The 18,128-nt window shown below is 43.4% G+C and overlaps 1 protein-coding gene across 1 annotated transcript in view; it reads left to right on the plus strand.

Moving 5' to 3' along the window:
* Nucleotides 1-13,547, plus strand: part of LOC135910633 (uncharacterized) — a 31,322-nt gene extending 17,775 nt beyond the window's left edge. The window contains exons 13-17 of the mRNA XM_065442645.2: nucleotides 2,203-2,309; nucleotides 5,343-5,445; nucleotides 6,509-6,651; nucleotides 11,733-11,883; nucleotides 13,219-13,547. Coding sequence (XP_065298717.1) covers nucleotides 2,203-2,309; nucleotides 5,343-5,445; nucleotides 6,509-6,651; nucleotides 11,733-11,883; nucleotides 13,219-13,344 — 630 coding nt within the window. The 3' untranslated portion in view covers nucleotides 13,345-13,547. The remainder of the gene's footprint in view (nucleotides 1-2,202; nucleotides 2,310-5,342; nucleotides 5,446-6,508; nucleotides 6,652-11,732; nucleotides 11,884-13,218) is intronic.
* Nucleotides 13,548-18,128: the final 4,581 nt, after the last annotated feature.

Below are 18,128 nucleotides of genomic sequence, written 5' to 3' on the forward strand. Positions count from 1 at the left end.
ATATGTCACACCATACTTTTTATTTTAGTGCGAACAGAAGGACAAATAATGGATTGGAACATAAAACTTCTTGCTAGGCGTGCATGAATGAATGCTCTCATATCGCCGAATGGAAGTGAATAGTGAATGGTCATACAATTTGATTTGAAAATCAAATATGTACTATTCGATTTTTTTGAGTATTCGGTGTATTCAATCAGTGTAAAGACCCATGCCATGCTGCATGTCATATGCTCTGCGAAGCCTCCCATTCCCGGTGCCACACAAGCGAGCACTTGTTTTTGCCGAGTGGTCTGCTTACGGGCCACCTTGGCTGACGCAGTTGCATACTTTGTCTTTGTGAGTGCTTTTGCCCTACCCGATGTCAATCTGATGTGGGGATTGTATGGTGCCGCAATAGCCAGGGCCGTTATGCCGGCACAGTGTTCGTCCAGGTCAATAGGACCAATCGTAACTGTAATGCAACATGTACAAAGGTAATGGCAACAAAAGCAGCATGTATTTTGAAAAGTGTGAAAGCACATGTGAAGGCATGTAGATCCTACTGTACTAGATATGCGGTGACGAACTTAATGCCTTTTCAACAGCCGTCAATATAACTAATGCGCGTGATCTCTGGACCTATCACTGATGAGCCACCTGTATGAACACACTATAGTGGCAAGCAGTCCGTTATCGGCCAGAGCGAATTTTCGTAATGGCCACACTCTCTAGGCCATTAGGCTTAATTGGCGCTGCTAGCTTCGTTGGGTGTCGACGACTAAAGTTATGATTTGGTGCCAAATTGACACAGATCTATTCATAGCAGCCGCGCTACGCTCAGGAAGCCGACAAACCGTCTTACAAACAAAAGAGAGTGTAAGGATGGCAACAAAGTTGCTCTCGGCCGCCATCTCTGTGATACACCGTATACGGCAACCTCGTTCCTGACATTGTGGACACACATTGATCTCTTTTTGTAGCTTTGAGCAGCTCGTCATAAGATTAGCTTGGGATTTACATGGCGAGTGCAAAAGTGTCATGTGACTACAGTGCACTGACCGCCTGCCTGCATACACTTATGCGGACAAAGGATAGACGAGTTGGGGTGGTGTCGCACATTACTTGCTGTGACACTCCCGATTTCAGAATCTTTGACAGGTGGCAAATCATGCTGCACCTGACAATGAAAAGGTGCCTCTTTATCATTGGCTCCAACCACAGTGGACCCGCACAATGGCAACGATGGCTACGCGAGGAGATCGAGTCACCTGATCCGTGGCCTGCATGTTCGTTTGTCGCACAGATTGACCTTCCGATAACCCACCTGCTACAAAGATGTGAAAGCCCTTCTGCATTTTGGAGCAAAACTTGAAAGGAAAACTCTCAGTGCAGTATGATAGTATCGCAGGGCTAATTGGGGATCTCGGGGAGAGGTGTTCGTCCTGCAGTGGACATAAAATATGCTGCTGCTGCTGGTGATGATGAAAACACAGGCCTACTATTGAACTGAGAACCTCATCGGCATTCAGTACAACATAACGTCACTATCTCTTTAGCTTCGGAAGGAACAAAGTATCTGATTCTATTCAACACAAGTTCTATTGATAAAAAATATTTCCTAGATTATCATATGCTAGAACTGAGCTGTAATAACATCTGTCGTACTAATTTGCAGTTCTCTTTAATGAAAGTAGACCATACGGTGTATCTTGATTTCTATGCATCGAAGTCATTAATAGCTTGCTTATGCTTGTTATGCATGTGCAGCTCTGTGTTCTATTTTTGCACAAAATTTGTAAGCATTAAATTTTGTGATAATTGATACTCGATTTGATATTCAATTCCAAATATACTATTCGGTATTTGCACACCCATACTTCTTGCACTGCTTACTGATCTGCCTTGTGTTGCAGTTTTGCTCACAATAGTCAAGTCTACCCTCACGTGAAAAAGTTCTTGAACTGTGACACCTAAAAAAAATTGTCACTGATAAAGTATCCTCTCAAAAAGTGTAATGTTTAATGTATACTTCCTGATGTGACCATCATACTCTACTTTAGATACCTAGCAATTAGGTGAATTTACTCCTATATTCTTGTGTTATTAAGTTGCTAATAATAGATTACATTTTGCTTCACGCATCCTAGTTGCACTTAAAAGTAGTACTTGCCTTTACTTTTCTCAATTTTTTTATGATGCTTTCTCCTGTTTCTACAACAGGTCATTGCACACCTGTTTGCCCAGAAGATACTGGCGCCCGACAAATTTTTTCTCCTCAGAGGCAACCATGAGGTGCGAAGCGTGCAGAAGATGTTCACCTTCTACACGTAAGCTCGATTGAAATGTGCACCCTCTTCTGTCAGGTTATTTGATGTCTAGTTCGCGAACCTGGAAGCACCTGCATATGCTTTTGGAATATGGATGCTACAAAAAGAAAAGGAAGAACAAGAAGAAATAATTGTGTCATAGCTGGTGCATGACTTATTCTTCCGCTTCACTCCCTGACATACATTCTCTCGTTGATCCCTGCTGCACAAGTGCTAGGTGGGTACTCTATTTGTGTTCACCTAGTGGACATGTCCATTTTGTCTGCTGCTGAAGTGCTGATTGACTGGGGGTGCCTGTCTCCTTCTCACGCATGCCCCAGCCCAGCCAGTCAGAACTTCAGCAGCAAACAGAATGGACATTTGGAAAGATTGGATGCCCTCTGTAGACGATCACAAGGAAGAAAACGGGACAGGCGCAATACTGCTATTTTTTAAACAAAATCTCTTACTCCCATGCACCGTTTTTCAAACAAACCTGAGCCAGAGGCGCCTGTCCCGTCTTCTTCCTTGTGATCATCTACAAAGCACATCCAATCTTTCCAAATACAATGAACCAACTTGCCCAACAATGCATCCTGCTAAAATGGACATGTCCACTAGGGGAACACTTACAGAATACCCCCCTGAACTATTATTCTTAGATGGCTTGCTGTGGTAACTCGGTGGCTGTGACATTCCGCTGCTGAGCGCAAGGTGTTGTGAGTTCGATTTGTGGCTGGTGAGTGCCCGTGTGTGTGCTGGGGGTGGGAGGAGCCCCCTTCCTGCTCCTTCTAAGCTGGATAGTAAAGGTCTTGGCTTCCCATGCGTCTTTCCTTGTCATTTTTTATGGCATGTAACATTACGGTAGCTAGCCACACATTGAACTTTCGCCTTTGGCTTGGGTTTGTTTGAAAAACGGTGCATGGGAGTGAGAGATTTTGTTTAAATATAACTGTTGCATGGCTTTTGGAGTTTGAATTCGTAGGAGTTTTTCTCTATTCAAATGCCATAGGACTTTTCCAGGACCAACCGAGCAGTTTGAATTATCCATTGCTTTGAATTGTAAGAGATTTCAAATTATAGAGCTTTCACATTGCCGGCACCAAGGATCTCTGATTGTTCAAGGCACCTATCGCCTAACATGTCCTGAATTTTCACTTTAGGAACACGTCATGTTGTGGCTTGCAATGTTACATGGAGTATTGCTGAGTTTTGTGCCCAGTGGCCGAATTAACATGTGATGTCTCGTGGTTGGCTCTGAAGTCTTTTTCAGCTTTGTCAATGACTGGTATTGTGTACGTATCCTGATTGAAGCTGTACCACTGGTACACAACTGCAACATACTGGCACACACCAGGATGATGCTTCAGCTGCCAGGAGTTAGTGTGACTGATTTCTGCCAATATGCCAGTGCACCGCCAATATGCAAGAACTTTGCTAGGCAAAGAAGCCGACAAAGTTAGGCTGGCATCTGTCTTGTGCTCGAACTTGTTTCAGCCTGACTGGAGTCTTATACTGCTACACATTCTCCCAGTAAACACACTCATATACACTTGAACTCCATTATAGCGAAACGGGATATGATGAAATACAGTCGAAACCCGTGATAATGAAATGCTGTGACTACGAAATTCTCGCGACAAGGAAATATTTTCGTATCCCCAGGGAACGTCTGTAGGATTCAGTACATTTGGCTTCTCTCGACAATGAAATGTCACTGTACTACAATCCTGCATCAATGAGATTCGCTGGAACATGAACCCGCATATTACCTACTTGCGCAAGACGAGCAGGCTTCAAGATGCGTTCAAATGCAGTTGCTTTGCTCTAAGATTGCACAAAATACCACCACATTACACTTGCATGGATGCTGCCATTTCTGTGTATGAAAACAACCAAGCGCCAGAAGCGATCGTGCCAGAAACACTTCATGGCCGCCATCTAGTTTGTTGATTGCTTGTTTGAAGTGGCAAACATGTGGCTACCGACATGTGATGGCAGTTTTTGCATGCCTAGTGCAGTGCATAGCGAGAAAAATGCAGCAAAAACAGAAAATCCACGTCCCACCAACGTAGAATTGTTTAAGGGGCTTGAGACGGTGGTTGCAGGCATGGAGTGCCATGCGTTGGGCCGTGATTGAGCGATTGTTCAGGAATACGCATTCCTTGCTTCAAGAAGGCTATATTTGGTGCCACCTGACAAGCATCACTGGCGAATTCTGCGCTGGATGTAGATTTGCACAAAGGAGCCGTAATCTCGATCGACTTCCCTCGGTTATACGAGATATGATCACTTTCACGCTCGGCGCAGGACACGTCGGCGCCTACAGGTGACAGCGTGCGCTGGAGAAATGCTGTTGAATGCACGGAGTGGTGTTGCTCTGCGTCTGGTGCTGAGTTATGCAAAATCTCAAAAAAGTGATTGCATCTCTGAAAGCAATTGACCGAGACTACCGCTCCACTGCCGTGCTGCCACTGCTGATCGATGCGTCCCACACAATTTCTACTGTCAGCAATGTGGTTTTATGTCCTTGAGCAAGCTTGCCAAAGTAGGCGAATGAAATTTTGACTGTGAAGTTTCATTCTGCGATGCGTTACCTAGCTGTGCCGTCTCATTTTACAACATTGAAATTCTCGCGAAAGCTAATTTGTTCGCAATCCCCGCCAATTTCCTTATGGGGAGGTTCAACTGCAATGGATATAACGAAGTACTAAATGTAATTCCCTTTGAAATCCCCATAGAGATCCACGTACATTAAACCTGCATTTTAAAGAAGTGAAATTCTGAGTAAGTAACTCTAAATAAATTCTGTAAATATCTGAGTAAATAAACAGACTAATGGATGGAGGTGAAATTGTACTACATAGATTACATGCTAACACGGCAAGGAAGTTCAGATTTTCTGAAGCTTCCATTTTTAAATAAAATGTTATTCTTTTGCTAAATGTTCTGCAGGAATGGTGGAAATATTGTGTGGAAGTTCTCCAAGAACTTATGCAAGCAATGCATGCCACAGAGTTTACTTCTTCCTTTTCTCTCTTTTGTTTTGTGCAGTGAGTGTGTGAACAAGTTTGGAGACCGTGTCGGCGTGGAAGTCTGGGAGCAGATAAATGCCTGCTTTGACGTCATGCCGATAGCTGCTGTGGTGGACACAAAGGTAGACCTGTAGATGTTATGAGTCTCTGGCACACCTGTCCTGGTTAAGACAGTCATGTTTAAGGAGTTGCAAGAAAAAGAAAAATGGGGCTATTTGGGTTTTAAATCAAATTGGGTCACCGCGGAAACTGAGGGCAGTGAGTGTTGTTGCAGCAGCAGCTGCAGCGGCGAATCCGCTGCTCTCTCTCGGTTCGGTGCCGCCGTTTGTCGGGCGCCATTTTACTCACCGTCGGCAGCAAATGGTGGTGATGGCGTATACAAGGTCACTCACCACTCCTCTGGTTGGGTGGCGGGAGATTTGAATGTCGAAAAAGGTATTCGCACCCTTCAGATTCAATTCTCTCGTGAACTAGGTCTTTTCTTAGCACGAGACAAGCGTTTCGAGGTTTCTGGAAAGGTATTTAAACAGTCCACTTCGACTTAGTATTTGCCTTTAGTGTCCCTTTAAAGTCCAATAATCCGCAAGTTTTTACGCCCCCTTCCATCCAAGAAAAATCGGTTGGCGACTGTACTTATTTGTATAAAAGGTTGAATCTTATTATAAAGAAATTTCGACATAACGACATAATGTCCCACTGTAACCAACTTCGTTATATCAATATTTAGCTATGTATTGTCTAAGTATCTAGGAAGGTAATTTTTGCTGTGCTAGCTTCAAAATTAGTCTGGGATTTTACTTTATATTTAGTTTATCCTTTCATGCCTGAGGTTGCAACGAGTCAATTTAATACTGTTGTGAACCTGTCCTTGTGAAATGTCTCTTTGGTGAGTGGTGGAAATGGCATGCATCGACATTGTAGCATCAGATTTAACACAAGTGCTGCAGCGCTACAGCAGCAATGGCTAGATTGCTGGATAGGAAAATTTCCTGCCAACTTTGTTGCTTTGTTATGGCCTTTAAAAAATGGGAATAAATGTCCTGCTTTCAAGACAAAGTAGAGTTAAAATGCAGTTTTCCAAAGCAGGAAGTCCTGCCTCAATGTGTTCCAGAAAACTGCTTACGGTTGACCGCAGGTTTGTTAATGGCAAGCAGAGATTGAAACTTTTGATGTGCTTTTGTGTAGGTATTCTGCGTGCATGGAGGCATCCCTCCTCCATGGCTTGGTGGTGGCTACCTAGCTGCGATAAACCAGATACCAAAACCACTGAACGATCCCGAAAGCCAGTCTTCACTTGCCTGGGAACTGATGTGGAGCGACCCCATTTCGTAAGGACACTTTGTATTGCTTTCCGTGCGACATCTACTGGTGTAGTTATACAGTGACCATGTAGACCACGTAGTTATGCGTGTATGTCACATTAAGTTATACAGAAGACTTCCATTCATTCGACTCTTCGATTAATTTGATCCCGACCGAAGGTCCCAGCCAGCGCCCTTGCATTCCTATTGGCCGAAACTTTCGTTATTCTGATCCTAAAATTGGCCTTCGCCGGATAACTTGAACTTGACCGGTCAACATGCACGCGCCTGACCCCTATGGTAACCGCATAGCAATGCCTTTACTGGCAGCGTATGTCTCGACAGAGCTTGAGGGACAATAATTGCATTGAACACGTGTCATCCCACGTCGAAGGCAGCTATGCCTACCCCAAAGAATATTTCAAGCAGCAACGGTAGCTCATAATGTTTGATTGTTGTATTTACCCTATTGTAATGCACACCCTTTTTTTGCCCGTAAAAATCAAGCCAAAAAACCACGTTTGTATGCTTGCAAGGTACCTTGCGTCAAGCTGATTTTAAGAAATCGGCTACCACTGTGCAACACATATTAGACCCTTGCCCATTTTTCTTGCTAAAAATTGGATGCGCGTTAGATTTCTGCTTTGGTTAGGAGCTTTAATGTTATCGGTACGTTAGTTTTCTACTTTGGACACATAGAAAGCAGGCACACATTTGATATGGGGGTGTGTTAGAATAGGGCAGACACTGCCCACTGAATAAGCTCTGTGTCTTGACGTTTCTTCTGCATCTTGTTGAATTCGACCCAGAATATAATTCAATCAAACTTGTCGGTCTGGTCAGGGTCGAATTAACAGAAGTTGTCTGTATATTTGGCGAGTCAAACAGACAGTCAGCTGTCCGGCAGAACACCTGCTATACTCCAACTTCCTCTTCCTCCTCCTCAGATTTTCTGCTTAAGCTTTCTTACGTGCAAGCACACTGTGCTTGCTCAGAAGTGATAACCCGTGACTCCTTTTACTTTGGAGCTGTCTTAAGCTAGTTTCCAGTGTTTCGTGATGTGCGTAGGAAAGAACTATCATGTGGGGCCAGTCTTGTGATAGTGCGGAAAGGGTCCCAGCTCAATGGCTCATACCCCTGTGGGCTCGGGGACTTGTAAAGGGCCATTGAACTACCCTTGTCACACCTAGGACCCAAGGAGGTCCCAGGCACAAGGGTAAGAACAGATGTTCTTGAAAAAGTCTTTCACACAACTTTTTCAAAATGGATTGTTAAAAAATTCTCGGCACCAACCACGCAACATACTCGTGCCACTGATCGCACATTAGTCGTCATCTTCTACAGCTGGCTCTGTTGTGCAAAAAACTATTATCATGAACAACGGCTCGAGCATCGTCGTCTTCCACAGCTGGCTCATTGGCGCCCTCGATGTAACTGCACTTGTGCCACTGCTCACATATTTGTCGTCGTCTTCTTCCACAGCCGGCTCCATTGCTGCTCCACATTCCATTGTAAAATTTCACTTCTGTTCTGTTGTTGTAATGGGGAAGTCGCATTTATGGGGGTATGAGTCATTGCTTAAGAGGGTATGAGCCATTCATTGTCTTAAGTGACAGACACATTTAATAACAGTGGGGATACGTGAATGTGTGTGCATACCTACCATATTTACTCGCATAATGATCGCACTTTTTTGTCAAAAAAATTGATGCAAAATCAGGGGTGCGATTATTACGCGGATTAAATTTCCCACGAAAAGAAACATTTTCTTTTGTCATCCTGCATTCGCTGCAGAATGACAAGCAGGCGGCTGCCGCTGTCAGTGCGGGACACCAAAACAAAAATGGCAGCCTGCTGAGCAAGCCAAATGCGTCGAACGCGATTATTTTTCTTCTTGTGAGTACATTACGCTCATTGAAACAATTTCTTCTGTATCAGTAATGAATAATATCGTTAATATCAACAAGTTTGCAACAATAACGTAGCCATGTCCTCTTTGAGAAGATAGAAACAGAGCAGTCATTGAAAGAAACACATGGCGGGCATGCTGTGGAAACTGCAGCATTTGTCTTCACTGCTATCCTAATACGGCATGTTTCCGCTAAGGGTGGGTGTATATCTTAGCTGCATTACAAGCGTCGGCGTATGTATAGGGTACACTTCTAACGTATCAGTGTTAACGTGGCCACTATCGTTTTCGCTCGCGATTTGCGGCGTGCCCACGAGTGCAGACGAGAAGAATCGAAAGGCGCCCTTTATGTTGTTGTTTTTGACCAAAACCATTGTGAAGCCTACAAATAATAAAGCCGAGGCAAGTTTGGTTGTAGCTTTTTTTTTTCATGGAAGTGCGGGAAGTGATGAAAAGAATGAAATAGGGCATCTGCTTAAGAATGTTGGGTGCATGCAGACTGCTTGGTATGTCTTTCAAGAGTTGTTCGTGTAGCATTCGACTGATGGTAAGCGCAGTCATCATTAGCTAGACTTGGCACATGACATATCGCTGTGGCAAGTTCAGGGTGCGATCATTACAAGTAAAAGAAAAAAATCATTACGCGATCATTACGCGAGTAAATTATATCGACACCCCACCCCGCCAAATCGCAGGGCACTGAATAAAGGTATTTGAATGAATGAATGACCATAGATCAGGGCAATAAATGTGTTCGTACCTTCGTTCATAATTCAGTATCACCTCTCTGTTGTGCGCTAAACAGCTTCACTGGTCATCCCTCTTCACAAAATAGATTGGCTCGTGCTTTTTATTGCGAAGCAATACTACTTTAGGTCGCACTTCAGCCTGTTCCGTGGCGAGGCGGTGGTAGGCACCATTGACCTTTAGCGTGACCTCGCTGCGTGATGTCACACCACGTGACCTAGAGTGACGTCACACCAGCTGTGTAAAAACGGGGCCCCATCTCACGCCGTCGCAAGGCGAGGTGGTAGCCACCAACGGCGGCCTAACTCCCGCTCCTCTCACCAGGGGCGCTACGGTCGGTGTGACGTCGCACCAGCTGTGTAAAAACGGGGCCCCATCTCACGCCGTCGCGAGGCGAGGCGGTAGCCACCAACGGCGGCCTAACTCCCGCTCCTCTCACCAGGGGCGCTACGGTCAGAGTTTCCCCGACAGTGAGTCTCCTTCTAGTTCAGAACACTGGAACGCGACTAAACGGCAGAGGCGTGTCCAAGAAGCCCGGAACAGCGGCAGCAGCGGCTCGAGAAGGAACGTGCGTTTCGAGAGAAGGAAAACGAAAAGCGAAGAAAACAGCGTGCAGAAGAAACACCCCAGCAGAGACAAGAGCGTTCAAAGAAAAGACAGGAGAAATCTCTCACCAAGGCTGGCCCGACTCAACCCGATTTTTTGGCAATGACGCCGTAACGACGCGGAGAAAAATGGAGTGTTACCGCACCGTCGGCCAATCGATACTGGAAGATTTTGTAATGGGCACGCTGGTGAGGGAAATGTTTGTCGGCATACACGGATTCGACGGATGACTTCCTCTTAGATGATTCACTGTAAGCCGTAACACTAGCATAACCCAACACTACCACCAGCCATACTACCAGCTGATCCGAGAATAACACGCTATTGCTTGGCAATCACCAGGCTTAACCAAGCTAAGCCGCGGCCGTTTTTTTTTCACTGCCTGCATTCACGAACAAATGATAGTGCATTATACGCGAAAGATAGAAATAGGTGTGCATTATGTAACTCACTGTGACGTTAACTTCATATAGTCACATTGTAGTGATGATAAACATTCCAAAAACCGTGAATTGGGAAACTAACTCTCTATTGGGCAAACCTATGCAGAGAAGAAAACATTTTACACTCAAAGCACAATGGTATCGGTGAGTACAGTTGGCAGTCGTTGAAAATCTGATCTGCCGTTCAGATGCGCGGGATATTTATACATGACTCATTGAACCTTCCAGCTTAATCTCTGGTGCTCACGTAAGTTCTAGAATGTACACCACTAATCGCACTGCGCATGCAATCTGGTTACACAAGGCTTGGTGAAAACATAGACAACAGCTGAAACCAGCGATGACTTTTGAGAAACCTCCGATGCAGAAAGGTGCGTCTTGCTCTGAGCGATAGCCTTCAACATTTGTTAGCTGGTGAAATGCAGTCACCAGATAGAGCTGAACTAGTACGCATATCAATATGCTAGTGACAATACATGAACAAGTTATTACGTGGCAGAAGTTGCAAATCTGAACATAATCGTCATAACATGAACGCAGCGACACATTTTTACGAGCGCACTGTTTTCGCACTCACAGTCAAAACATAACGGAACCCTAAACATACGCAAACAATACGCAATTTGGTGGCATATTAGCTCCACAGGTTATAACTTTAGCATTAACATATGAAGAAATTGCTCTGTAATAGATATTGTGGACCAAGAACTTCACCATGAAACAGGTGAAGTGGCAGATTTATATCACCACAATAGCTTCTGCAGAACTTATGCTAAGTATTGTAGAGCCCTACTCACAGCACGGCTGGCGCTATCACACCTGTCATGAAGACATTGTTGGCCTCATAGAAAGCACACATGCGCACAAAGCGATGGTGCAGTCAGGTAGCCCAAAGGCAGTGTTTGGCCGGAATTGCCTTGGGATCATAGCTTCAGGACGCTGGGAACGGGAAATGGGTTCCTTACTTTTTTTACTAAAGAAGCATAGGTTTGTTCTGACGCTATGCTATCTATATGTTTGTTCTGCGACTACTTTCTTTACTGTTTCTTTTCCACTTTCTTTTTTTGAATTGCCAGTGCAATATTATTGCAGCCTTTTGCCTAGCTGTGTGCAGCCCCGTGTTATTGTAAAATGTACTGTTGACTATTATAAAATGAAGGCGCTCTTTTTTTAATGCAGCTTCCATGCCCATCAATTGGGTTAGGAGCTCTTGGACCTTCTTTCTTGATACAGTGCCCTCAGCGTGAAATTAATTAAATAAACATCTGCTTCACGCAGGCATCCAACCTGCCCAACTTTCACTGTTTATGTATTGGCAGCATGGGGTGGTACGAGGATAACACAGAGCGAGGATTGTGCACCCAGTGAAACTATCCCACTGTGTGTCACTGTCTACATTTCAGCACTGAAGCAGACCAGCAGAGGGACTTTGTGCCCAACATGAAGCGAGGCACAGCACACATGTTCAGTGCAGAGGCCCTCGAGGAGTTCCTCACCCGCAACGAGCTCTCACACGTCGTTCGGGCACACGAGGTCCAGCAGGCTGGATTTCAGGTGGGGGAACTTCTCCTTTGTGCTGCAGATGTGTGCTAGAAAATAAATTGATCAAGTGACTGTGGAGCTCATTACCTCAGTATTGCATGGCAGCAAGCTTTAATTGCTGTCCTTTTGATTAGAAGTTCAGACAATTTCTCCTCCTGTGTCAAATGAGCAAATGAGATGAAATGACAGAGTTTTGGATGTGACACTATAGTTTTTGTAGTATGAAAATGCCATTAATACTGGTGGCCATTCTTGTGGTATAGAACATGAGGCTGGAAGGAACCTTTCCACTATATAGCATCGCCCGTTATTGTCGTTATGTTGGCCTGTAAGAAAGACTTTAGTAGAACTTGTGTCATGTGTCTGCTAACAACATTGAACTACGGTAGCAGCACATAGTGTTGTATGTAGATTGGCTTTGGCAGACTTTAACCATGAATGGTCACACATATTGTGGGATATATTTAAAATGGGCCACTTAGAAAGTGTTGAGCAACGTTTTCGTCCACCACACTTGTTTTCAGCTACCAACAGTAGCACTGTGATGAATATTTGGCCATGGTAGTGTGCCCAGATGCCATGTTTTATGTCTCCTTTTTCAGATTTTGTTTGAGAGGAGTGTTTCTTTTACATTAGGTGCTTAAATATAATGAGCACCGTAGAAAGACGTCGCCAGCTTATGTACACTCTGTACATATTTTGTGTAATTAGCAGCCAACTCAGTTACATGTAATCAATGAATTGCTTGAAAGAATTTGACTGCTACCGCGCTGTGCCTTGCTTGGTCAAATGTCCAGCAGTCCGCACGCCTAGCTTTTGGCACAGACTCCTTTTCACTGCACCTGCCTGTGGTGACAGATACAGCTCCCATAATTTCTCCTGAGTTCACGCGTAAATCAGCACTAGTACAACAACGCAGATGTGGTAGATACACTCTAGGCCAAACTCTGCTGTACTGAGCAGCTTAAGGAGTGTTTACATAGGCACAGGGATGCCTGCTAGTGGGCAACCCCGTGCCTATGTAGCCCATTTATCACCCACCCCGCACAAAGGAAGGAAACGAAATGTAAAAAGGTGCATTGAAGTTGACTGAAGCTACATGCCTTCAGTGCTTACTACCAGACGCACTACATCTATAATAGAAAGGTAGTTGGGGAAGCTAGTGTTTCCGTTGAAAAAAAAAAAAAAACTGTACAGGGCAGCCTACCTTACGAATTTTGCATGTGGTCTTCTTATGTGCCCCTGCCTGCCCCGACGTGCGCTTATGCCTAAGAGCATTTCTGCAATAAAGCTAATACTGTGACATAACCGACCAGTGAAACTTTTTGTCATGCTCTTCTGCTGCAGGTGCAGCAGAAAGGAAAGTTGCTGACCGTCTTCTCGTCGTCGCACTACTGCGGCGGGTCCAACGAGGCGGCCTGCATCTTGGCAGACCGGCAGAAATTGAGGACGATTCGACTGGACACTACCTGAGTGCCACCCATGCACCTCTGCTCTCATAATTTGCCTCCATTCCCTTCTCTGACTGCTCGTGTACGGAAGTGCAATGGACAAGTTCAGTGTACAGGGCTTGAGCTGTTATTTTCATACTACATGCACTGCATTGCTGGCATATGCGTGTGATTTTCAAACTGTGTACAAATGAGATAAAGCTGCTTTGCTTGTTCCTTTTTTTACACATCTTTTCTTGCTCAAAGCCTCTCATTTTGCATCACTTGCTAGGTTTCTTTGTTTCTAATGCTCCTGGCAGAAAATGTCTACGTAAAGGCACTAAAGGTCTGTGCACTTCACTACACTTGTTTTATTTGTCTCATTTCTCTCATTTTCTGATTAGCAATATGGATAGATATATATATATAGGGCATTAAGCATTGATTTACTGAACTGCTGTTAGGCATATGAATTTTCTGTCACTGGCATGTCTGCTAGCATGATATAATCAGCTGTAGGGGTGTTTTGCTTACAGGGATTCGAAGTTTGTGTAAAAGTATGTGCTTATAAACCAAATTCTTTGTTCGCGGCGTGCTTAAGTTGACTTGAAGCACTTCACTACATCTTGTTTTAAGTGGCTTGTGAGTTTTGAAGCAGTAGTCGCTGGTTTGCTGACTAGTGATATATGGTGTTTGTAAGTGCTTCAAACACCCTTGTTTTAATCAGCTTGTGGCTTTTGCATTATGTGTTGGTTACTTTTTTGCTGATTAGCAATATGTAGGGCATTAGGAATTGATTGACGTAACAGCTGTTGGGCATGTGAAATGTTTTTCACTATCACATCAAGCAGTGTGATAGTTGAGTGGAAGTGTTTTGTTTACCATAGTTGGAAATTACTGCATATGCTTATGAGCACGTAGATAATTCTTTTTCTACTGGACGAATAAGTTGGTATGAATCTGAAAAGTTCACTACAATATGGCCTTGTACACTGACTATTGATTTATGTAGGCGTAATGAGAACCACTTCACAAATGGAGCTGGATCTTTATTGATCTGATGGTTGATGTCATCCTACACAGTGCATTCAAAGAAAAGAGCTGAATCTTTATCCTATACAGATGCTTACAGGTGAATGAGTACTTTCAAAGAAAGTCTGTCAGCCAGTGCGAAGTAGGAAGGTGGAAAGGAATTTGTGATTTATTAAAGGTCTTCACAAGCATGTGCACCTTCTGACATGCATATTCAGTGATGCATCTTCCTTTTTATTGGCAGAGAACTATCTGCCATTTCAGCACTCGTTTGTAAGCATCGACTTGTTGGTTCCATGTGATAACATCTCTTCAAACCTTTACGATTCAAAGCGTACAGATTATGAGGAGGGAGCTTTATAGTATTTTAGTTGTAATTAAATGTTTGTGCAGTTCATATGGAGAGTATGTTGTTAAAATCAACGACAGTGTCACACATAGTGCACTTGCAACCACGCTTTATTCCCTACAGCCTGCCAAGATGGTTTCTCCCTCCGATGTGCCACTGTGCTCTTAACTAATGCCAGCCTGTGTTTGGTGTGGAAACCGCAGCCCTCGCATTGGTGCCGTCTATAGACTATCCACATAACTGCTTTTCATTGGCGCTGCTTCACTCTCATAACATTTCACAAAATGAACATGGAACACTAATAAATGGTCTATACCATCAAGCTAACTTGTGTATTTTACACAGCTTTAGCAAGATACTACCTTTCTAAAAAAATAAAGCTCAGTCTGTCTGGAATCTACTGGCACTAAAAGGGCTAAGTTAGAACTTCATCCTTGCAGTTAGTTTTCAATAAATGGTGAGACTATTTTCTTATACTGTTTAAGCCCAAATTCATTCCACCATTTATCTCCTATCCATTTTCACCCTCAGAAAAGTTACCCTTTGCGGTGTGGTAAAACATATAGCTGCAGTTTTGCAGTGAAACTATATGGGATTTCACGGCATGTAACAGTGATGGCTAAGTACGTTTTTTACACTTATGATAGCACAGATATTTGTAGGTTTGGTGTTACACTTATGATAGCACAGAAATTTGCAAGTTTAATGTTGTTATAAAAGTTACTCTTATAAAAGAAGCAGCACTTGTTACTGGTTCTTGTTACTCTGTGTATTGCATATAATGAGACTGCTTACATGTTGTGTCATACAGAACATAATGCTGATGGTCCCAGCCCAGCGAGCCTCATCTGGTATGTGGAAATTAATCATAAAACAGGCTTAGCCTGGTGCAGATTGGCCTGTTCAAGTACATGTAAAGTGGAGATATAGCTTATGTTATTGCATATATGAACTGATTTGAATGACATTTGTTTCGTTTAGAAAAGAAACCTACTGTAATTGCTGTCGAGAGCAGATCTTTCATTTAGACCTGACATTTAATTTAGTGTGTTAAAAAAGAGAGAGAACTACAGTACCAGGCTACTACTTTAAATCACTGCTACAAAAACACACTATTGCATACCTGTGAACTGCATCATGTTAAGAGCAAATAGAATATGTTTCTAGTTTGCATGCAAATATGAAATGTGCTTCAGAGAAAAGAAAGAAGAGTTTTCATTAGCGTTCCTATGCTTTACAGAATACATGTTTTAATAAGTAAGTGAATCATCAACATTTGGTAGCTGCATACTCCAGTAGATTTATTACGGTGCGCTTGCCAAATTACATGCCAAAGTTACATGCCAAAGTAGCCTACACAGTACATTAGGTGCCAGCTGACATACTTGTCGTGGGAACTGCCAGTGAGCTCTCCTTATATGAATGGAGAGCTTCACACGTTGTTCGCATCTGTTTGTGACCATTACTTAAGAATCATAATTGGTGCTTTCATTGCAGCTTTGCGTCGACTGATCAAGCCAAGTGAAATGTGATCAGCTTAGTATTTAAACTTGTTTATAAAAGCAGTTCAGAAAAGTACATTGCTGTTAAGATTTGTCAAATTTACACGGCAAAGCTGTCAAGGAGTCTTCGACAACAGTTCCTGTGTGGCGATAGTGTGCGATGGCTTGCTTAGTATCAAATGTCAAATCAGATAGCCAACAACGAAACCTGCATTAGAGTACCGAATTTTCGCTTTGAAACATCATCAATTATGAAATAAAAGTTACCTCGTCTATACCTCATTCGAACAGACAAAAAGATTTTAACATGCTTTTTTAGCCAATAATTTGCGGCTTTTGTTTCTTATGTCACATTTCAGTAGCTCCATATTGGAGGTCAGCTAGAAATTATAGATGCGGCCGTGAAAGCCGACGGTGTGATCCAGCAATGCTAGGAAAGCCTGTAGTGGCCGTATGACCTGGTATTCTTGGTGATGAATCATCACCAAGAACAGCCAGCAAACAGACTCCTAGTGCTACCGACAGTGTCCGAGAACTTGTTTACACACCTTTACTTTTTTTTGATGTAATTGTTGCTCAGATTGGCATAGATTTGCAGAACCTCTTTTTTAGATATACCAATATGGAAAGGAACACTTAAAAGGCCTACTGCAACAAAATTTTGGACAGTGTAAAAAGCCTAGTCTAATATCATGTAGTTATAGAGGTGCCTCCGTCCAAAACTTAAAGTTTGAAATACGAGCAGAAGCGTCGTGAAACTGAAGAACAGAAACAAGAGAACACCGCCATTACTGCTCGCCAGAAGCAACACATGCAACGTTTGCTCAGCATGACCTCCAACACTGCGACGGCTCAGCCCCGTAACCCAGAGACCACGCTGCCGTGTAGCGTCGAAACTGTGGCTGCTGCGGGTTGTGGCGATGAGCCCTCTTGCTGTTGAAGTGCTCGGAACTACCGCGTGCTCCCATTGGTCTCTATCTCCATGCATGGCAAAACAACTCCCTCCAAGCACCCACGATGTGTACTAAATAATTTTGGATGCAGCATGCTGGGACTGGCACCATAGCGACACCAACAGGTGCCCACACTGTCTGCTTAGGTGCAATTGAAAGGCTAGTGACAAGAAAGCTGTACGATGAAATGCGCTGCGGCTTTGCAAAAATTGGTTTAGCGGTACATATTACTCATTTTGTAACAAATTTAGCCAATGTGAAATTTGTTTTGCAGTCGGCCTTTAATCAGTGTTCGAAATAGCATTTCGTATAAAGGTGTGAATCAGAACATATTTGCACTACTATTTCGTGCACAATTTTCGTGTTGGATGCCACCTGCCAAATGGAACATTTTTTTATCTGAGCATAGGGACAAGAAAATTATCTGGCTGTAAATGAAAGTCTGGTGTTCCCTTTCATATTGGTGGTTCTTTTGCATAAAATGACAAAACTGGGGGGGGGGTACATGTCTGTGTAGTACTGTCGGGTGTAGTACTGCTGCTTTTGAGTTCATGTACCCAATTTTAGTGTTAAGCAAACTTATTCAATGAACAGCCTTTCCTGCTGAGTAATACTCGGCATGCCTGTCCCGGTGTACAGTTTGAATTGAATTTTCTAATATGTTGCCTTAATAAGAGAAAATAAAGGATTTGAAATGTGGCCCGCTGTAGTGCGTTTCTATGCGATGTTAATGGCAGGCTTCCAAGCATTTCTCCTACATCTAAAGATCATTTTCTTTGAGCAGCCTAGATGCAAGAATGATGTTGCTGTATCAAAGTGCAAGGTGTAGGACCTAGCAGATTAGAAAATACAAATGTGGGAGTGCTTAAAAGGCCTTGAAGATAATCGAAACTGCCTTGCGATTGATTTCTGTGAATCAGGCATGAAAACTTTTGCTTTTTAAATGTGTTGCATATAGATACGGGCGGGAGTAAGTTTCAGCAACAAAATA

Source organism: Dermacentor albipictus, chromosome 2 (genome assembly GCF_038994185.2).
Source record: "Dermacentor albipictus isolate Rhodes 1998 colony chromosome 2, USDA_Dalb.pri_finalv2, whole genome shotgun sequence".
Classification (NCBI taxonomy): Eukaryota; Metazoa; Arthropoda; class Arachnida; order Ixodida; family Ixodidae; genus Dermacentor; species Dermacentor albipictus.